Below are 21,810 nucleotides of genomic sequence, written 5' to 3' on the forward strand. Positions count from 1 at the left end.
TGCCTAGGATCATGACTTCTCCAAAATAGCCCCAGCACCCCGTAACAATACAATCGTGTCCCCCTGCTTCACCTTGACCCCAATAGAGTCAGAAAATTCCAAAAAATTCCCAGACTCAACATGAAACATTCTCAAACGCGCCTCTTCCCCTCCACTCCGATTATTCAAGTTCTCAACCCTCAGCCTCTTCGCAACGTCATCAAGAACCCGCCCAACCTTCCACCTTGAATCGAAGTAGAAATCCCCAGACGGTGGCTCTGCAGCCTGCGTATCCGCCGTCCCAACAGTATGCAAATATAACCTCTTATCGACCGGCACATTCGCCTCCCCTTTCGCAGTCCTCTTCATCGTATTCACATTAACAGCTCTCGCAGCAGGGCTATTAGCTTTAGGCTTGACCTTCGGAATCAGATTCGCGCTCGCAGCCTGCGTTTCCTTTCCCCATCCGCGCACACGCGCAAACATAGACTTGATAGTCTCATTCGCTGAGGCGCCGTTCCCCTGCCGTGCGCCCAGCGGGGTAAGCTTGGCGCAATCATGTTCCTCACGCAGTCGGTGCTTAAGACAGTATTGATGGTTGCAATTTGGACAACGAACGGCCGGATCTTTGAGTGTGTTTATAAGTGTTTTGCAAGAGACGTGGTAGCACTGATCTGAATTGTAAATGTTGGGCTTTTGCGGTGCGCTGCTGCGGTTTTCTTGGTTTGTGTTGTTTCCGTTTCTGCGACGGGCCCATTCGCCTGCGCGAGGACAGTTGTGGGCTGTTTCGGAGCGGTGCTCGAGGCAGTATGTGCTTTTGCATGATTCGCAGCGGAAGGGGAGGAAGTCTAGTTGACCGCAGTAGGAGAGTTGGCAGTGGCGGCCGATTGATTCGAGGTCTTCGTTGGCCATTTGAGTGAATGATTCGTCGGTTGAGGGGGTGTTCCCTCGGGATATTGATATGGGAGACATGTTGGTTTAGCGAGTGGATTAAGTGAATGTAAGATAAAAATGCGATGCGAGATTCTGGGTATATGGAGAAGAGTATCTAGATGGGAGTAGAAGATGCTGGCTTGATTTGACTAATGCGGAGAAGGCTTATCTAATCGGTCACTCCGATTCTACATAAATATCAACTATGCAGCCGTGAGCGTTCCATGGTTGATTTGCCACCAATACTGGATTTAATTTATACATGCGCAAGTAGACCAGTAAGTAGCTCCCGGATTTCAACAGTACAGAGTTGAGGGTCCCTGGTGGTTTCGAATCAGCTCCAAGCCAGGGCTGCTGAGGATGTGGCTGGCTATCAATTGTAGGATTGGACTCTGGAGATTCAATGCGGGACTTATCATATATTCGATACAAATCATTGAGGTCTAGAGGTCTTTGCTTACTTCTTGATAATAATGTACCTTGTCTCAGAGATCCAAAATAATTCACTACTGTTTAGTAAGTATCATTTGGTTTATGGATCTTGATGTAAGCTTAGCTCTGAGGACTTGAGGACTTGAGGATTTGAGGTGGACGCTGCGGCTAGACAGAGAGTCTGATTATTGATGTGTCCCAAGATTAGATGTACGATTAATAGACAGATTCGAAAGTAAAAATGATTGTTATTTTCAGATTATTCGTCGTATGATACGGGTAAAGATTCCGCTGGGATATTGGTCGTAAGGTATACTGCAAATTACCCAAGGTATATCTTTGATTAAACCAAATCACATATGAGACGCGAAGAAATTGAAAGTCAACCATCAACTCCACAGAGGAGTAAGAAAGCACGGGAAAAGAACGAGAATGGATGAACGGGGTATCTGACGCAAAAGAAGGCCCAAAATCACGCCACCTAGTTCAAGAGAAACCCCACCCACAACGCCGGGAATATTAGCACAAGAAAAGATAGAACGGTAAAGATCGCAGTAAGTGGAAACTACATGGGTGGGTAGTTGGATCCAGAATTGTTCTGAGGGTGAGAAGTATGCGGCTGATCCTGGGGACGTCTCTCAATGGGAGTCTCCGATGCAGCAAAAGGGATGGCGCTGCTTGATGTGAAGACAGGCAGGCCGGTTTTCGTGTGGCCTTCAGACGTATGAGGCGAGAACACGTTGTTCTGAGGAGATGCATCCATATGCAAGTCGTTGCCGGTGGTTTGGCGTGGAGAGTCGTTTGTGGCAAACGAAGCTGGTTGTTCGCTGTTTTGAGGGGATACTAATGAGGTTGCCCATTCTGAAGAATGGTTGGCGATAGGCGACATCAATTCCATGGAACCGGCTCCGGTTGGGTTGGAAGTTGGCATCACCGCCGGAGAGGCAACAGGTGTATCAGATGATACTCCGAAATTAAAGGGCTGGTTCTCTTTCTTCACCATAGCGTCACTTGCAGAGACCCCGATTGGAGGAGTTGGGAGAGCTGGGGGGGAGCTAGTTGGTAGATTCTCAGGACGAGAAGCCGTCTTGCCCCGTGCGGTCTTGGTACTAGTCGTCTTCCTTGCGGGGGATTTAGGAGTCTTGGCTCTCTTTTCATTCTGCTTTCGTGCTTCATTGGCTTTTTTCTCTCGGGCTGCCTGCTCCTCGGGAGATGGCATGACCAGCTTGATTTTCTGAAGCCCAGTGGATAAATTTTCTACGTCATTATCTTCAGGCCGCGCCACTTTCTCGGAAAGCTTTGAAGGCATGAACGTAGTTGGGACCTTGGGGACCGGGGGAGGTTTGCTCGTGGCAGACGATTTTCTAGGAGTGTCCGGGCTGGTTTTTCGTGAACTCGAACCATCCATTGAAAGGATTTTTGAGTTGCTCGAGGCACCTATGTCGTCGGTAGCACCCGGCGCTACTGCAGTCGTACTCTTTCGACGACGGGCATCTACAGACGGGGATGATTCACGGGAATCATCAGGCAACTCATTGCCCTCGAGAGTCTGTCTCCGGTTCTTGCGCATCGCTTGCTGCCGTGGCGTGGCGGGCCGGGGTGAGTAAGGTGTAGGCGATTTGGCCTTTCTTGCGCGAAGCCTTCTCGTGTTATCGACTGGAGCTGGTGGTGGCTGACGGACGGTGTCAGGGTTCAATGAACGGCCATCCCGCGCAGCCTGCCGTCGTTGACGAGAAGCGACAACTCCAAGATACTCGGGCGCATGGCTTGTGGTTTGCCGATTCCCAGGAGTAATATTCGCAAATAATTCATGCGAGGCCGTGGCCCAGCCAACCTCTGGTAGATTGGAAGAGAGATGATCGAGACCCGTGTAGGAGCCGACGATTTTTCGTTCACGTGGCGGAGTGACCACCTTGGCTGAGGATGACCGAGTAGATTGAAGAAACGTCGAAGACGGTTTCTCGCGGCTTTTGGTCGGCGGCGCGACAAGTGATTGCAGTTCATCAAGGTGGCGAGATGACCACCAATCACCCGTATACTCCGTCAGGTTTGGAGCCAGCTTCAAAGTCGGTTTCAGAGTCGAGGTCAGCTCAGTGGTATCCGTCAAGGAGGTACCAGAGGCACTAGTTTGGCTAGCTGAAGATACTCCCGTGGGATCTATGGCAGAAGGTCCAGGACTAGGCTGGAAAGGTGAAGAAGTGTCCTTAGAGACACTAGTCAATCCACACAGATGACTGAGCACGCCACTGGTCAAAGCTCGGTCACTGTAGCCGCCTTCAAGCACGCTGACAACACGACCATCCACACCAAGGCCTTCCTCCTGAGACATTTGCACAACATCGGCAGTAAATTGGGCATAAAAATCTGTTGGCACTTTGCGCTTGTGTCTTTGCATGCCTTCTGATTCATGCTCACTTGCATCGAAACCAGCGGAAATGAAGATTGCAGCCTTGGGCCGCGGACCATTGGGAGTCTCAGCGAGCTTATTGGCGTGGTTCCGAAGGAATTCGCGCGCTTTGCTAATAAGAGCAATGTATTTTGTCCGGTACAAATTCCAAAACTCCGTGTGAGTTTCCCAGCGTTCAAGATGGACGTTCCAGATGGACTGGCCATGTCCACCGTCGATACAGGCACTTGCATTGAGAATTTTTGCAGTCGCTTCTCTATCTTCGCAAGGGTAGGAGTTGATGTCATGAAGGCTGTAGTAACCTATTGGGGCCTTTTCATAAGGAGAAGACATGTATGAAGAATCCAAGACCTTTTCGTTGTGATTCCAAGCAATATCCTGAGAGCCATCGCCATGGTGTAGGTCAAAGTCCAGAATAGCAGCATGGGTCAGGCCATGTTGAGAAGCCGCGTATGAAATACCAACATGGACATTGTTGACCCAACAGAATCCGGATGGATAGCTAGCCGAGCAATGGTGACCAGGCGGGCGAATACAGACAAAGGCGCGGTCTGTTGGGCCAGGGCTAAACACAGTATCAATAGCATCACATACAGCACCCAGAGCGCCTTCAAAAGCACCTTGCGATTCTCCGCATAAGTAAAGATCGCCGATGGCAAGTGCTGGTCCGGTGCGAACTAGACCATCGTCACCTCGAACGCGAGTTCGGACCAGTTCCCTACCGGTCGAGACGAGACGCGACTCTGCATGTTCACACATCCCCTGGAGTTCTGCCATCCATGAGGTTCCGTGGACACTAGTCACCGCTTCATGACGCAACGGCAACGAGCGCGACGTCTTGCGAATTTGGAATGGTGGTGGAGGTAGACAGTGAATATCAAGGTTAGGATGAGGCGCAAAGCGTTCGCCTGCATATCGCTGACCAAGTCGGACATAAGCGGCAGCTACTCCCACAAGGCAGGCACGAATGCGCTCTGGGCGCTCGACAATACCCTCTAGTTCTTTTTCCGAAGTGTTTGGACGCGAAAAGCGGTGGCCATAACAGGCATCATGGATTATGACAACCGCTTTGGACTTGAGATCGACGGTTTGATGCAGATCGGTCTCTTTTTGAAAGTGTTCCGCCGCGATGGAAGCCGCAGTGAGTTCCTGGTCCGGAGAAGGACCCAGCTTGAGCCGCGACGACATAGTTGCGGGCGACGCGGTGGAGGTCCCCGAGGCCGCGGACCCCGCGAAATTGGCGGACGAGCGACGCGACGAGTCTGCGAGCGGGGAGGAGGGACCGTTATTAGCCGAAGACGATCTTAGCGACGCTGTTGATGAGCGTTTTTGGAGCGCAGGAATCGATTTGCGACGCTCGTTACGCAAAGAGCCGGAGCTCGGGGTGCGTCTCGGCGCAAGTTGGCTGGGATGGGAAGGATGCGATGGGGCATCAGGGGATAAAAGGGAGGGAGAATTTGGTAACGGAGTTGCCGTCGCATTCACGAGAGACAGGCGATCCAAAGAATCGGAAAGATCGCATCGTGGCGGGTCTATCGCGATGTTGTTTTGGTTGTTATCAATGGACCGGGGTGGGTCAAGCGCGGCTTTGGAGGGGTCCATGATGCAAGGTGATCATAGGCCCAGAAAACATGAGACAAACGATTAAGTCGGTGGGATAGATTTAAAGATAGACGAGGCGATCGCGGTTTTAACGGTACCGGGGGTGAAAAGATGTAAGTTGCGAAGTGAAAAAGGAGTGCGGGATATGTGTTTGGATTATTGGATTTCCTTCCAAGTTGTATGGGGCAAGGGGTCAGTCGATCCCCTACATTCTTCCATACAAACTCATTATCATCGTACTTTCTATGTTTCACTTGGATATGTTTAGAAATCACATTCTTTCTATTCATTCATATATTGATATGAACCATCTAGCATGTATCATTCATCTCAAATATCAGTATAACCTTTTCCCAAACCCTGATTCGCCCATGAAAAAAGAAAGAACCCCAACACCAAAGCTGAAAAGTCAACAAGAATGAAGAATATCAAATGGGGAAAAAGTGAATTGAAACATGACAGTTGAAATGGAAAAGAAATAGGAAAATTCATATCATCAACGCGACCACAAACCCCGCCATTGATACCATTGGTACCAGCGTCGGCCTAAAGAAGACTTCTCATCCAGGGACTCTTGGGATCGGCGGCGCACTTTGTCTTCTTCCTTGCGGGTCTTCTTCTCAGTCTTGAATCCTTTGGTAGCATGGGAATTGCAGAAACAATGCATGTGAACGGTCTCTATGCTGACACCCGGGCAGCTGTTGCGGCGCTGACCAGGGCAAACACTGTTTCCAGCATCCTCTTCGCAGTGGCACCACTCATAAAGAGTGAAATACTGACGGCACATGTTGGATGTAGGGTTGAGAAGCTTCAATTGGTAGATCTGATTTGGAATATGTTGTGGATGGAACCTGGCGAGTGGAACGTAGTATTGTAGTGGAAATCTGACCAATTCCGGAACGATCGATTTTGCTGCGGCTCTAATCTTTTAGACGAGCTGGAGAGAAGTGAAACGGTAAATTTATGAAGGTTGGCAGTTTTGCAGTCAATGCAAAATCAGAGGCTGGGTTGGACAAGAATGGTTCTTTGTCGAGAGTTGAAGTATAGCGGAAGGACCGGGAAGAGATCGTCCAACCAGGGCAGATCAAAGAGGTTTGAGGCGAACGTAGTTTCAGGCCAGCTGAGTAGGAGGCAAGTAGGTGTGAATAGGGAAGAAAGGGAACGAAAGTGTCGATCAGAAGTCTTTAAGCTCTAGATGTACAGTGAATAAGACTGGGGCCTATGGTAATAATGAGTGAATGGCAGCGCGTCCTGGAACCATGGGTCAACGCTAGAATCTGACGTCAAGGAAGACAACGAACTACTCGGGACCCTGCGGCTCATAAATACTGAGTGGATTGCCTTGTCCGGCGCTTCGGGTTACATCTTCACCATCGACCCAGGTGGTATTGGCTGGACCATGACCAGACGCCAGCTTGCCATTGGTTGGAGCAAGTGACACTTGACAAAAACCACGCTGCTTTTGCTGTTTTTGCTGTTTGGGATGCTCTGGTTTCCCGATGAAATGGTACATGTGAGGTAACAGAAATGATTATTGGTCTTGGCTTGCCAAAATGGTGCACCGGAAGGGAAAGGAAAACCGCCCAACCTCCTGCAGGTAAGAAGGATCAGGGTGCAATAGGCGGTTCTGCATTTATAAATAGGTCTTCAAAGTACACAGGGACTAACATAGGGATTAAATCTAGTTTGAAACTCAATAGCAATCTGATCGGCCGCTAGATCAACCTTCTCATCCCTGAAGAAGGATCTCCGGTGACCCGGGCGATCACCTTGATTGGGCCGAGCTAGCCGCCAGGGCTGCATTAGGGAGGTTGGCGGGGCCTGAAGGTACCCCTTGTGTCAGTTGGCGCCTGTCAGGTATAGGTGGCACAGACACCCGGCATTCCTAACGTCGCATGGAAAATTTTTATCAAGATCGAGATTAGGATGAGCCCATGTCGATCAGACGCAAACAGTCAAAGCCACAGCCGCACTCTACGATGCAAATGATGCAAATGCTGTGGCTTGGCAAGTACAAAGGCGGTGGATCGATCGAGCTCGGTGTCTGTATACGTAATCAGGCGGTGGAACCGCGACCAATAGGTGTCCCCTCGAGTATGTGTGTCTGTCTGTCCATTCTACTATCTACGGGCACGCGCCTTATGTGTGTGCTTACTAATATCATGTGATCTAGCTAGCTTACATCATCTAATATTTGCCAACACTCGGCCCAAATCATGTGACCTGTCACTTTTCCCGCGGAGCTGCCTCAGGCCACTATCAAGATTAATATTGCCTCGAAGCTAACGCCCTCTTTTCCATCGATTGACGTTGGAAGGTCAATTGGGGTACATACACACGCTAGCTCCAATATTTACAGCTGTGCGAACCAATTCAGAGCAAAAACCTCCATATATCACGTCAAGCATTCTCGACACTGCAATGACCACCCCAGCCGACTCAACCATCAACCAACCACCCAACATGGCCGCCACCCCCGCGCGAGCTTCCACCCTCTTCGCAAATTTGACCGCCGTCTCGGCGCGTGTCACGGCTGCAGCCACCCATTCCCCAACCCCGACCAAACCCGTCCGTCTAGTAGCGGTCTCCAAGCTGAAGCCCGCTTCAGACGTTCTAGCCCTGCACCAACCCCCCGCTTCGCAGCTCCATTTCGGCGAGAACTACATCCAAGAGCTCCTCGAAAAGTCTCGACTACTCCCAAACAGCATTAAATGGCATTTCATCGGTGGACTTCAATCGAACAAATGCGTTATGCTAGCCCGTGACGTCCGCGGCCTTTGGGCCGTCGAGAGCGTGGATACAGAGAAGAAAGCCACCCTCCTAGATAAAGGTTGGGGAGAACGAAAGCCCGAAAACACGAACGCGGATGCCGCAGATCCTCACGGCGATAAGCTCCGCATCTACGTTCAGGTCAATACATCTGGCGAGGAGAACAAGGCCGGTATTGAACCGACTGCTGCGCCTGCATTGGCTCGCTTTATCAAGGAGAAGTGTCCCCGTCTGAAGCTGCATGGTGTTATGACTATTGGAGCTATTGCGCGGTCGAAGGAGACGACGCCCGAGAATGAGAATGAGGACTTTGTTTGTTTGCGCGAGACGAGGGATCGCATTGTTACTGATCTGGGGCTGACTGGGTCCGAGGCTGAGTTGGAGCTTAGTATGGGAATGAGCTCTGATTTTGAGGGAGCTATTGCTCTTGGCTCGGATCAGGTTCGTGTTGGAACTACTATTTTTGGGGATCGGCCGCCCAAGTCGGAGGCTCGGGTTGTTTAGCGATGTCAGTCTTAGACTGTGGTCGTTGGTGTTTTTACGAGTTTATGAATTCTTGCATATGCAGCGTGTTGCCTTTAGTTTAGATGGTTGAGAGATGTGTCAATCAGTTTCATCACTGGCATATCCTAATAAAAGCTAGGGACGGAAAGCACTGGTAATCAGCAGAAAAATAAAGATACTGTATATCATATCACTATTACTGCAAGCAAAGATTATACAAGAAAACGAGAATCCAATCATAAAGGGATGCTCGCTGGTATTTGGCTCGAAAGCTGATGAAGATATACATGAATGCGCCTCGTCGTCCCTCTCTAGTCGTAAGACCCGGCTCCAACATCCTTAAATCCCTGGCTTAGCTTCTGCTCCATCTGCCTCGCCAGTGATTGCGGAACTCCTTCTTGTGTGGCACGGATTGTAACACGGTACATCTGCATAGAAGTATTAGTTTCATATAGCCAGATAGGACATTTTGGCGGCACATAGGCTGGTTGATCACTTACCGACTTCTCATAGTTAGGCTCCAGGCGCAATAGACAGCCTATCTTGCCCGTTTCAAACTGGATCACTGAGCAGCCCACAATATTATTGCTGTTCGGGTCCACGCCATCCAGAATCTTCCATGCGAAGCCTTCTACAGTCCGTCGAGTGTAGGCTTCGTTGATTATCTTGTTCTTTCCACTCAGACCAAAGGTCTTCTGCGACTCCAGGGGCCCGCCACCGATTTGTCTCCAGCGCTGGAAGAAGTCTTCTGCGGAGAGAGATGATGGCTCCATGTATCTATGCATTAGAACAGGCAGTTGGAGAGTATAAGCCTGGAGTGCACCAGCCAGGTATGAAATACGGATGGTGGGGGCATCTGAGAAGGGACCGTGGGCCGCACAGAAGAATGTCTGCTGGGTTTGACCGGTTGCCGCAACGGTAGATTCGGGGAGGTTTTTGCTGTCGATCTTGAGATTTGGAGAGGCCGGGTTGTCAATGGTGGTAGTCAACGACCCGATGGGATAGGAGGATTTGTTGGAAATATAGAGCTTAACAACACCCATATGGCCACGGTATTCCGATCGTAAGCCAACTTGGATCTGGGCGTCCTGGAATAGAACACCTTCGTGCGAGAAGTAGAGCTTATTGTAGCCAATGTCCCACTCCGGTGTCAGGTGAGCCGCGCTGGCAAGGTTTGGAGGAGGGGCCGGCGGCCCACTATTGAAGTCCAATCCTGCCAGGTCGCCAGACGCACTTGTCGCACTAGTTGGAGTACTTCCGTTGGATCCTCCACCTCCAGTTCGTGTGCCATGAACAATAGTGGTGAAAGAACGCTTGAGACCAGTGGTTTGTGCCATAAGGACTTCCTGCTTGTCTGCATTCGCCGCCTTGCCACCAACCACCCATGTCTTTCTCTCGCTGGTGCCAGCTGTCTTCTGGTGTAGGCGGGACAAAAGGATGGAGGTGCGCTCTGAGAAAGGTGGCATTTCATCGCACACAGTCCGCAGCAAGTCGTCAGTCGGGAGTGTTGCCAGAGAGAGATACTCGAATGCTCGTTGTTGTAATTCAGAATCAGGGGAATGGCTGTACAGACGGAAGATCTGAAGGAGCTGTGGCTTGATTTCGGGGAACAGGTTGACAAACTTCACAAAGGACGAAAGAATCATAGCTCTTGCGTTGTCAGAGCCTGTGAACATCTTTCCTTGCAGTGCCATGAATTGCTCAATGGGACTTGATCCGGGATTATCGGCGACGAGGTGACCAAACTCGCCGAGAACATAACAGCCAATTTTAACCAAGCTCTCGTGACAGTCAGTCTTCATATAGCCGAAGAGAGTATGGGCGGCATATGCCTGCAATTCTTCATTGTTGGTCACAATCTGAATGACTCGCTGCCAAACTTCGTCGTTGACGTGGTCACCGGCAAGTGACAATAGTTTCAAGGTCATATCAATATACCACTGGGCGTCTGTTGCATATTTCTCGGTGAGGATGGCAACCTTCAAGACCATCTCCTCCCGAATAGCGTAATCAGCCGTCTGAAGGTAACGGAGAAGCTCATTTACAATGGGACCAGCGTTAGTCGTATCGCACATGCTGTACAACAGATCCAAACCCTTGCGACGGACACTGATATCTCGGTCTCGTAGGGAACCCAGGATGATGTTCTGGTGCTTCTTGATTGGATCGAGGGTTTCTGCCCGCGCAGCAAAGTGTGTCAATGCATCCAAGCCAAGATAACGAACGTTGGTTTCACGCGATTGAATGTATTTGCCCAGACGCGAAGAAATTTGCATCATCAAAGTGTGTTCGGAATCGAGGTGAATTAGGAGATTAATGGCTTCGAATAGAATTGCGTTTTGGGCGTTGTTTTGCTGAACGTTCTTGGGGGTTTCCATCGCAGCCTGCATGATCTGTCGAAGAGAGTCCCGGATAATTTCACGGACGTGGCTATCATCTGAAAGGGAAATGAGCGATTGAACAAAACGAGAAGAAAAATCAAGCTTACCTGACGGAGGATAATATTGCAACAGACGCAGAAGCTTGACTTGGATCCACGGACATGGCACACGGTAGTAGAGATAGTCCGGCGCAATGTCGTTGTCAACCACGATCCGCTTCAAACGCTGCGCAGCTTTAACATAACTGCCCTTGTATTCTTCTGGCATATCTTGGGCCAACGCCATCACCAGCGAGGTGACAGACAAGGTGACACCCATGTCCGGGTCATCCATGATTGAGATAATTCTCTCGGCCCATTCGTTCCGAACGATACCAGGGTATTTCCGATAAAGACGAAGTAGTGTGAGCGCAGCCTTCTTCTTGACAAAAGCTTTCGAGGTTCTAAAACTGTTAGATTGAAAATCGTCAATTTAGACGGTGAACACTCACGGGGAAATCAAGAGCCGGTGGACCTCATTGCCCAAAGCCTCTCCCAGCTCTCGGCCACCAACATTGGCCACTGCATGTAACGCCAAACAGATATTTAGCTCACTATTATCCATCAAGTCCTTCCGAATACTATTGACAACCAGGTGGAGCAGCTCATGCTCCTCATGCAGGAATAGGGTGACGGCGAGATATCCGATCTGCTTCTCGGAGTATTTAGTCGAGGAGATGAGGTTGACGGCTTCAAGATGACCAAAGTCGACATCGTAGCCCTGGATGTAGACATAGAGAAGCTTGCACACATATTTCTTCTTCTGGTAGCCGTTGAGATTGCCTGACTTGAACTTCTGTCGAATGTTGGCCAGCTCTTTGTTCACGCGCTTCTCCTCCAATTCTCGCGCCCGCGCATTGCGCAAGTCCGCAATGAACTGCACCAGTCCTTTCATCGACGACATGATTATGGTATTTGTTTTTTTGGCTTTTTGCCTGTGTCTTCGTAGGCGAGGGCTCAGTGTGCCCCCTTGGATGGTGTAAACACTAAACTTCGGGGAATGAGGAGTGGGGTGGAGTCGGGATAGACGGCTTGCATGCCACGCGGGGAGATGACCTCAGGGGTTTGCGATCGGATGGACAACGTCACACAACCATGTCCCTATTGTATTGTCGCGGCCGTGGCGCATTGGCCGGAGTCGAGTTGACGGGAAATAATGGTTAAGGAGCTTGGAAGGCGAAGAAACAGGGGGTTACCGGTCGCGGCGGATCCCTAAATTCAGTGGATCGGTTAGAATGGGGCTACAAGACATTCAGGGAGAATTCGGATTGGTTGATAGCCACTCACTCACCCAGCGTCAATTGAAATAATTCACCAACGTCAAAAAAAGGAGCAAGTCGAAGTGAGATCCTCATCGCACTTCCGTCCCTTGGGCCACTTTCCGCCGTCGATCACTCGTTCTTCCGCTGTGGCGCAGGAACAACGTTGATGCGAGTGTGGCGGTGCGATTCAGGGACTAAACTACACTTGCACCCTGCAAGTCGATCTTTATCTATTTCAGATTGGTCTTGGTCAAAGGCTTAAACTCAACATCATGCAGATAATTTGATATGTTTTTCATTACTCGTAACTATGAAAATCTGTCCACACCACAAGTGGATCTGACTATTGTGAACCAAGCAACCCATTATGCTTCACCTGAACGCCTGCCTACTCAAACACCCATAGCAATGCAATTCATGCTGATGATCGAAAGAAAAATACCCAAAAGCCAAAAACATCTCAGTCTGTTTAAGCGCGGGTGGTGAAGTCAACCTCGAGAGCGGATTCAACACCCTCGGCCTTCTCACAGGTGCAAGACGCTATAGGATAATATTAGACCGGTTCACAGGGCAATTGCGAGGTATTTAATTGGCAAACTCACCAGAGGGACGGCTGCCACAGGGGCAGGTCTCGCCATCAACGGCCTTGTTCTCGGTCACGGAGCGCTCACAGGTGCACTGACCAACGGGACGGGCGCCTGGGGAAGTTAGCTATATGATACTCCACTCTAATTTAAAATGTAGAACATACGGCATGAGCAGCGAGGGCCAGAGATGGCGTTCTCAGAAGAAGCCTTGTTGCAAGAGCAGTGAAGGGCACTCTCCTTGCCACAGGAGCACTTGGCCTGGGCGGCGCACACACACTCTCCAGCGCCGGAAGTCTTGCAGCAGGTCGTAGCGGGGTGAACCATTTTGAAGGTGAGGATGTTCTTGAAGAGATGAAATGGGATTGTAGAGTTGTTGATGATTTGCAACTGTCAAATTTGATAGCGGGGGATGAAGGATTGATGATCAGAGAACTCTTTTGATCGGATTGATACTGAAGAAAAAGAAAATTACTCGCAGGTGCGACCATGAACATTTATACTTGCTTGCATGCGTCACAGTCCAGGAGTCATCCTGTTCTGATTATCATTACCGTGGCTCTGATTGGCCAACATGTCTGCTCACGTGACTATCTGACCAGCTGATAGGAGATCGCTGATTGGCCAAATGCCAAGACGCTGCAAATCCTCGCCTCTTGAATGGTCGGAGTTGCTACGATCATACCTGATTACTTTTACAAGGCTTTTGATTCGACTAGGCGAGCGGGCTCTCACCTATCCTGATCGCCCTGGCATGAAATGGGCTGATCTTAAGAATTTGGAGGTTAAAGAACGACTTGGGCGGCTGTGGCCTATTTTAGGCAAGCCGAGTAACTTGTCTTTACGTAGCAGACGGATTTTATTGAAGATTTGGAACCGCCATGGAATCAAGACGTTTATTTGAGCTCATATGGATGAAAGTATAATCCTACTTTAAGCTACGATTAGATTTTTGCAGTGGGTCCAGGTTCCCTACCTTAAAGTGTGCATGTTTGCGCAGGTGTCTGCCGAGATTTAGCCGTGACTTTTCTCCTCGGTGCCACTCTTTCCAAGGTTCCACAGTTGCGCATATCCTATGATTTGGTTTCATTTACATATGGATGGGTCTTCAAGGGAAAAATTAGGTAGTGGGAATGATGAGAATACTCATGGAATGTTCGATCGATAAGGTAGCATTGCCTCACGTTTATATATATATATATAGGTCCATGCCCAGGTGCATAAGACCTCTTTGGATGCTTATTGTCACACAGACATCTGGAATTCTTCACATGAACATTTGAATCAGCATGTGCTAGTTCAATTTTCAACACAGATCATCTCTCCTTGTTGGATACCTTGGTAAAACGCTTACACGATCGATCTCTGGAAAATTTCAACAGGTCTCGATTTGATCTCAGAAAAGCCGAGGCCAAATCATCACATGTATGCATCTAGAATGCGCCACCGAAACACCGATCTACCGGTGAACCTTGGATCTAAATAATAAACGAGTGACGCAAAAATTGGTTCAAAAACGATTAAATTTAGAACTTTCACTCCTGCCAGAGATGTAATCAACGCTGTGCACCAGAAAAGCTATGGACAGTGGGTCACCATGTGGAAACCACAGAAACCACGCCTTAAGCATGAAATAGGCCCGCCCCTGAAAAGAAACACAAATGTAGGCAAAGGAAATTGGTAACATGTACAGGTGAATTAGAAAAAAAAGTCGAACACAGAAATAGTAAGAGAAGAAACACATAATTCAAATGTCCCAACGGTGAAAAATGAAAAATGAAGAAAAAGTGGAGAAAAAGGAGGCTGTCCAAGGATTAAGATTAAAACACGCTGATATAGGTCAAATGCCCGTGGCTACTCAAGGAGCCAAAACAAAAGCGAAAGGGGGGTACCAGCCCAAAATCTGGCGTCGAACGCACAGAGCAGGAAAGAAACTCGTTTTTGGTGGTCCTGCCTCGCGTATGACTTTATTGCTGGATATAGTTTGCGTAGTTGAAAGACGGATTGCCGAATTTGCTTCGCATGGACTCAAGAGTCTGTGGATTATGCTGCTGCATTTGATCGTGGGCAGTAGCGCCTTGGTTGGATGGGGCAAATGTGGTTGGGAGGTTTAGAGTTGAGGTATTGTTGGCCTGTGAATAGGGGATTGTTCCAACGGATGGGTTGCCATATGGGTAAGATCGGTATTCTTGGGCGGCGGAGACTGGAAGGGACTGAAGAGTTGGCATGGGTCTACCGTGGGCTGGTATTTGTGAGCTTATTCCCATTGCACTGTAATCCTTTGATGTAGACATGGCTAGTTGGGATTGATAATTTTGCGACTGAGTGCCTGTTTGAAATTCGAGTTAGGACTTTGCTTTTGACTTTTCTTTCTCCTTCTTCTTTTTTCTAGGCTCTTGGTTAGATGGGGTTAAACCAACCTAGATTTCCCATGTCGTATGTGATTTGTGCGTTCTGGGAGTCTGTTGGGGATACCGATCCTTCGAAGGACTGGTGCTGCTCGTATCCTGTCACCATTCCGCTCGAGCGAGGAACGCCATAATCCATTGTTTGCCTTCCATAGGGCATGCTGGGTGGGTTTGAAGGGGCTGCAAATCGATTGTGGAGAGGATACCCTGCGTGGAAAGAAGGTTGTTGAGAGGGGGCATCTGATAAGCTATTGGATCTGGTTATGGAATAGTCGCTTCGGATCGTCCTGTGCAGATCATGCATGGATGTCGAGGCGGCAGGTCGACTGAACATGATGTTGGGTTGTGACAGGCCGTCGTTCCGTCCCTGTCCAGCAGAAGACATGTAAGTTCCGGCAGTCGACGCAGAACTCAGGGGTGAGACGAGGTAATCATCCTCATTGTGACGCGGAAAGCAGTCCGTTCGTAGCGTTCTCAATGCTGCGAAGTCTGGGTTTGGAACCCCATAGTCATGTGGTGATGCAATAGGAGTTGGCCCTGTTGATTTGCTCTCAAAAGGGGTCCGCAGAACCTTCGTGGTATCGAAGTCATCCGGAAGGGCTCTCGACTTGAGCACTCTCTCACGATCATTCGTCGTCAGACGCTTAAGTTTTGCTCGCCTACAAGTTGCGTTGCTGTTAGATCCGAGAAGCTGGAACGATGAAAGAGAACATTCATGATTTACCTGTTTTGAAACCACACTTGAACTTGACGAGGAGTCAAACCAGGGATCTCTCTCGACAGACGCTCCCGGTGAGCAGCGTCTGGATGAGCCTGACGAGTGAACTCACTCATCAAGAAGCGAGTCTGGTTATGAGTCAACCTGCAGAATCACTGTTAACCGTTGTCTTCGTTTCAGGTCTTCCTCTGTGAGCCCTACCGGAACCGCTTCATTTTCTTTTTCTCCAAGGACGATACCTTGCTATCCTCGTCGCTGCCCACCGCATCGCCCCTCTCGTCGGAAGGACTGATGGTGGACTCTCTGTCGGGATCTTCTTTGTCAAAGTCCATCTGGTTATCGCTCATCGGTTCGCCATGTTGGTCGGATACAACCTGCTGAGACATGGAAAGGTCTGTCCGGTCACCCGGAATCTCGAGCTTGACTCGAGGCAGTAAAGCTTCTCTGCTCGCTGCAGACCGTTGGCCATCCGTACCGCGCGACAGGATTTCTCCCTCGGGGTACGATCCTAACCCAGCCGAGCTTCCAGGCATAGGAGAAGTCGTCAAGGCATTTTCAGCCTTCACACCAGCAGATTGCATGACAGGAGCAGATAGTCCGCCCGAGGCACGCTGTTCTCGGTCCTTTTGCAGATTTCGCAACGGCGAGACAGTCTTTGGCGAAGAAAAACGATCACCGTGATAAGCCGATGAAAAATGAGAAGTGACAGCAGATAGAGAAGGAACAGGCGAGGATAAAGAAGACACCCAGAGACAAGGGCCGCCGATTGACATGGTAAAGAGTTTGTGACTTGAGGCCCTTTCTTCTGACCGGAATAGTCTCACGTCGTGCAAATCCACGATCCACAGAGTCGGATTAAGGAGCCTCAAACGCGCCGGACCAACACCCACAACGACACGAAACAAGAAAGAAGAGTGAAAATAGCCAGGGAAAAAGGGACGAAAGAAGTAGGGTGTCCTTCCCCGAGATGAGACGAAGGTGGGTCTGTGATCGAAGTACCGGGGCGCTTGCGCAATAAGGCCAGGGTTCCTTTAATTTTGCAATTAAACGGAGTAAAGGGTGAAGCCAAATCAAAGGGTTTATACCCGGTAAAATGGAGAAAAAGAGACCCAAGAGGGGAGGTAGATCCTTAGGCGCCGAGAGTTGCTCAGGTGCAATGTCAAGAGCGGGACCACGGGGCTACCAAAGCGTCTTTAGATCTCGGATCACCGAGATAGGATGATCTTGACAGGTTTCGTGAATCAGCCTTGAGGGCTACCACAATGGCTCTACTACGGTACCTGAGTAAAAGCCGAGAGAGGGGTGGCCAAGAGGTTATGACTGGTGTTTTACCAGGGATCAAGCGGAGATCTAAACAATGACGAAGCAAGGAAAAGGAAGAAAGAAAAAATACAGTCAGGAATCGAACGAAAGGCCGTAATGGAACCAAGCGGAACAGGCAGTGGAAATAATCACCAGATATTAAAAAAAACGGAAGCCAAATACCTAGGGTCCACCAAAGGGAAATCAAAGTTGACTTGTACGGGTGACACAGAATACCACCTATAACAAATGCCACATCCACTCGACTAGACACGGAAGTGATATACGTTTGTTATTCGGACGATCTTTACAACGGTCAAAACGGCGAGAGGAGAAAGGCAAAAGCAATCATAAAAAGCAAGGAATACTTCAATGCTCTAAACTTTGTGCCACTGGACTTAAGAGAAAATAAGTGGGCCGGAAAGAGGGGTGTAGAAGGCGAAGACGAGGTGCTAATGGCCGTGGAATCGGTGCACAAGTCTACATCGGGTCATGAAAGGATCAGCGATCCCAGAGGCAAATTATTCTCTTTCAGGATTAGTCTATAGAAATTGGAAATTCGATATCTTTAATAAAGGAAAAAAGGATCTCACATTCTAGATCGTGGTGCACACATTCGGTATATGGTGCAACACTGGTCACCGGTTGAAACGTACGGAACAGGAATAAGATACCACAAGTCTGGAAGGGAAAAAAAAAAAAGTACGGGGTAATAGAATCATGCAGAATAAATCTTTTGCGTCTACAAGAGTACGTATGGTAAGTGCCGTACCCAAAGCACAGGGCTTTTACAGCCCCGAGTAATCACCACGGCCAGGACACTTCGTGCATGGAAGGTAGACCCATCCTGGGTGTGGCGAATCGCGGTTCAACCCGAGCTGAAAATAAAAAATAAAAAAGGAAAATAAAAAAAAGGTGGAAACAGAGGAAGCGGACTAGAATCTCCTCAAAAACTCAAAGACCCAGACAAGCTCCTGGATAACCCAAGGAAACGGTTGAGGTGGACACATTCACAAGTCCCACCTCGTGGATACCCGCCACATGTTGTAGTATACTCTACGGAGTACGGAGTATATGGGATTCTCAGACTTCATTCTCCCGTGCCGAAAACACCAGATGTACACCGTAATCCACATCTCCTCCGGGGGCGTTCACGGCGTAGACAGACCATTAGAAAAAATTTCCGACGACCTAGTGGGCGATCTGTTCGTGGCAAGGCAGAAGTGGTCTTAGCCCCTCCGATATCGATTTGCTGCATGGGCCATCAGCCAACCGCTATCAGACCCTTGCTCACCGGCACGCATTGAGGCTGGTCACCATGTGGGAAACCTGTCGGGATGGCTGGCGTGCTGGCTCCATAGGTCAGTCTAACGCCCGCCGGACCCTCGGGGGCATCGATCAAGGAAAAGCTGTCAGCCACTCAGCGTGCTGCCCGCCACAGTCCACTCTCAATGGGTGTGATGTGAGAGGGTGCATGAGTGGCTGACCCAGTGGAGATGTGAACCAACCGAGTGGTGTGAGGGGAGTGTAATCAAATATGATGATGATGATGATGATGATGATGATGCTGATGATTTTGGAATTATTACTATTACTATTTGATAAATCAAAAACAGGAATGCCAATGTGATAGCTGGGATGTTCTTCAACCCCACGATCCATGGTCAATGAATGTCTCAACCAGAATATTAAAAATGGCCTCGTATGAGCCCTGAAACCTGTGATGGGGCTAAGAGTAGTCGGCTCAGTTGGACCAGTAAAAAGAACATAGAATGGAAGGAAAACCGGAAAAGAAAAACAGAAACCCCCCTATAGAGCGTATTGCGTTAGAGCCTCCTGAACAAGAACTCCTCGCCCCTGAGTGCATAAGAGTAATACGGTGTAGTCTTGGAATGAATTGGAAAATCATACAATACAGATTCACAGCCGAATGTTCCACCCGGTGCCACGGAGTCCGGGCCTCAAACCCACTATTAGGGTTACCCGTGGCTCAGTAGCCGTCGCAAGGGCGTCCCCACCGAGGGAAAGCTCCTTGAAATCTCCACATTCAGAGCCATGAAACATTCCAAGTCACAGTTGGGAAATGAAGCACTCCTTTGCACAGGGTTTAAGGGATAATTTGTTCGACGAGTCAGAAATTTACTGTGGACCAACTCATTAACTAATTAACCGTTAATTAACTACGAGTAGGCCTGGATTTTTCCGGGGGCGAAATTTTTCTACAATACAATTCTCGTACTAAATCCACTTTGATTTTTGAAAGTAGTCTTTGTCTACGTACTCTATCCTATAGTGCACATCTCTACCGGACTGGGAATCCCAAATGAGGTCATATCCTGCGGGTGTGGCACTGAAGAAGAAGCATGACCGATAAATAGAATGGAAAAATGGAAAAATGGAAAAGAATTAGCATTTTTCCATCAAAAATCATTCTTTTTTTCATTTATTAATTTTTTGGACGTTAAACTAGCAGCCTAGTTACATCTACAGTGCATACCCGGGATCAATAGTGAGTGGGGACCCTAACTGGCCCCATTTGCCCATTACGCAGGACACATCGGAGACTTTGAATCGAGGCAACGTGGAGACAAACTGGGGACTTGACTTTGGTCTGGGTTTCGGAGGAGAAATCTCGGACCCGTTGGTCCTGGAGCCCAGCGATCCCGAATCACAGAGCGCAGCGAGCATTTCCTACGGCCGAAACCTCCGTCGATCGCTGACACTAGTCTCGGTCCTTTCACGTCCACCTGCACAGCCTGTCAATGTCTCTTATTCTTATGACGCGGTCAACTCCGTGTGGGGGACGGATCTCGAAGATTTCCAAGGTTATGTTATAGAAACTGGGATGGAGTACTCCAGGGCTCCAGTATTCGTATCCGGGTTAGCTTTGGCGGGGTTCTTTTTTTACCGAAGTTGGAGCGGGATATATCCAAAGTGCTGTCGGTCCGAACTACCTCAAAATGTCAGGTACTGTGCCTGAGTATGAAAGGCTTTCTATGCTTATCAGTCTACAGTCTCTATGGAAACGGTGCGGGGAATCGGATCGAAGTTCTGATCGCGTGGAAAACAGAATCGTGGCAACTTTAATTTCGGGTGTGAAAAGGACTACGCCAAGACTCCTCCAGTTTCGTATCGCCGGCTTACTTGTAGATGCACGTCGTCATAGCGGAGGGTCGAGGGTGACGCAAGCCGATCGCTTACAAGTGTTCCGTATCTCGTCTCCCCTGATGCACGTTCGTGCCGGCAAAACCGGCCGGGTCAAAGCCTTGCAGATCAAAATGCACCAGGGATCTTTACAATGTACTGTTTCGGTGAAATAGATCAGGTACTTATGGAAAAATAAAATGCTCACTCCATCAAGCGGGTCAATTCGACCGAAAAGTCTGGTTTGACACCAACGGCCGTGCTGTTTCCACGGATCATACTTCTGAACTGGGAAGACATCGCGTGGTTAGAGAACAAACTTCTACTTGTCCTGACGGGTTTGAATCTATTGAAATATCCGCCTTAGTTCCTAGACCTTGGCCTGTGCACTTCCAGATCGGAAAACTCTTGCGACGGAGAGACAAAGGTAAAAAGGCAAAAATGGAAAAAAACGATGTCGCCTGTTGTAAGCGTCGACTTTGATCTCCACTTGTGGAGTTCGCAACTCTCCGACTGAAGCGGCGGTCCACACAGTTCCTAACACACGGTCTCCTATGCGACCAGAGCGTCTTCTTCGAGAATAATCCGTCCTGCGAACTCCATCATGAAGGGCGAAGCACAATCCACATCTGTAGCTAGCCCCTTCTCCTACGGAAAACCCGGAGAATTGTCTAGAGGATCCGTCAGGGGCCAGAAAAATTCTGGTTTCCACTTTTCTTTTTTGCCGCTAATCGTGAGCGAAGGAGTAGTAGCTTCAACCTTCGGATACCGATGCTTCCCAACGGTACTTTAGTTCAATGGTCTGGTGCAAGGTGAAACATGGCTGCGACGGTTCGGCGCCCCAGCCTTCCCACTCCAATTAGATCAGGGGTAGAATCCTGACTACTGCACAAGGTACAAAGTGTAAAATTCAGAAAAGGATTTGACAAAAAATAAAAGGTACTTGAATAATTGGAGTGCTATGGTTCATTTCATGCAGGAACCTCACGGTTCAATAGAGTTGCCGATCAGCTACAAAAGTCTTGGACCCCACGTCGGTAGCTAGTTCAACATCAAAAGTCACCTGAAGTCCCACCCTGCCCGCTTCATTAGTGAATAAGGACGCTTTCCTTTCTTCTTTCGGAGTTAGGTGTTATCGGTCTCGCCTTCCTCGCTAAGCTCTATTCTGCTCCGTAAAAATTCGGGTAACATGATATTTGCTTGTGATCGACATCGATTTGCCTTAGCCTTTTCTGCAGTGGGCCTTGCAATTCCCCAACAGTTGAAAGTGGGCAGTCAAACACCAGACGACTGCATCTTCAAAGGGCAGCCATTGGTCGGATTCTCCTGAAAGCCGCTATTAGCCAA

General features: G+C 49.1%; 7 protein-coding genes across 7 annotated transcripts; 1 reads left to right on the top strand and 6 right to left on the bottom strand.

The window, feature by feature from the left end:
- Positions 1-9: 9 nt before the first annotated feature.
- On the bottom strand, positions 10-951 carry N7484_011718 (AN1-type zinc finger protein; the record flags this gene model as incomplete). The annotated part of the gene is made up of 1 exon (XM_057122105.1): positions 10-951. The coding sequence occupies one exon, from the start codon at positions 949-951 to the stop codon at positions 10-12; it is 942 nt and encodes a 313-aa protein (XP_056967859.1).
- A 958-nt stretch (positions 952-1,909) lies between these two features.
- Positions 1,910-5,353, bottom strand: N7484_011719 (histone deacetylase hosB; the record flags this gene model as incomplete). Its single annotated transcript, XM_057122106.1, has 1 exon — positions 1,910-5,353. One exon carries the CDS (start codon positions 5,351-5,353, stop codon positions 1,910-1,912), a length of 3,444 nt encoding a protein of 1,147 aa, XP_056967860.1.
- Positions 5,354-5,849: 496 nt separating this feature from the next.
- Positions 5,850-6,140, bottom strand: N7484_011720 (uncharacterized protein; the record flags this gene model as incomplete). The annotated part of the gene is made up of 1 exon (XM_057122107.1): positions 5,850-6,140. One exon carries the CDS (start codon positions 6,138-6,140, stop codon positions 5,850-5,852), a length of 291 nt encoding a protein of 96 aa, XP_056967861.1.
- A 1,634-nt stretch (positions 6,141-7,774) lies between these two features.
- Positions 7,775-8,626, top strand: N7484_011721 (YggS family pyridoxal phosphate enzyme; the record flags this gene model as incomplete). The annotated part of the gene is made up of 1 exon (XM_057122108.1): positions 7,775-8,626. One exon carries the CDS (start codon positions 7,775-7,777, stop codon positions 8,624-8,626), a length of 852 nt encoding a protein of 283 aa, XP_056967862.1.
- Positions 8,627-8,937: 311 nt separating this feature from the next.
- N7484_011722 (AP-2 complex subunit alpha) lies at positions 8,938-11,949 on the bottom strand (the record flags this gene model as incomplete). Its single annotated transcript, XM_057122109.1, has 4 exons — positions 8,938-9,054; positions 9,127-11,063; positions 11,115-11,449; positions 11,498-11,949. The coding sequence occupies 4 exons, from the start codon at positions 11,947-11,949 to the stop codon at positions 8,938-8,940; spliced, it is 2,841 nt and encodes a 946-aa protein (XP_056967863.1).
- An 827-nt stretch (positions 11,950-12,776) lies between these two features.
- Positions 12,777-13,222, bottom strand: N7484_011723 (putative copper resistance protein Crd2; the record flags this gene model as incomplete). Its single annotated transcript, XM_057122110.1, has 3 exons — positions 13,059-13,222; positions 12,910-13,005; positions 12,777-12,847 (listed from the first exon to the last, which is right to left on the bottom strand). The coding sequence occupies exons 1-3, from the start codon at positions 13,216-13,218 to the stop codon at positions 12,777-12,779; spliced, it is 327 nt and encodes a 108-aa protein (XP_056967864.1). The 5' UTR covers positions 13,219-13,222.
- Positions 13,223-14,858: 1,636 nt separating this feature from the next.
- Positions 14,859-16,790, bottom strand: N7484_011724 (homeobox domain-containing protein; the record flags this gene model as incomplete). The annotated part of the gene is made up of 4 exons (XM_057122111.1): positions 14,859-15,220; positions 15,312-15,958; positions 16,024-16,161; positions 16,219-16,790. 4 exons carry the CDS (start codon positions 16,788-16,790, stop codon positions 14,859-14,861), a joined length of 1,719 nt encoding a protein of 572 aa, XP_056967865.1.
- Between the last annotated feature and the right edge of the window lie 5,020 nt (positions 16,791-21,810).

Source organism: Penicillium longicatenatum, assembly GCF_028827895.1.
Source record: "Penicillium longicatenatum strain IBT 33135 chromosome Unknown contig_7_segment0_segment0, whole genome shotgun sequence".
Lineage (NCBI taxonomy): Eukaryota > Fungi > Ascomycota > Eurotiomycetes > Eurotiales > Aspergillaceae > Penicillium > Penicillium longicatenatum.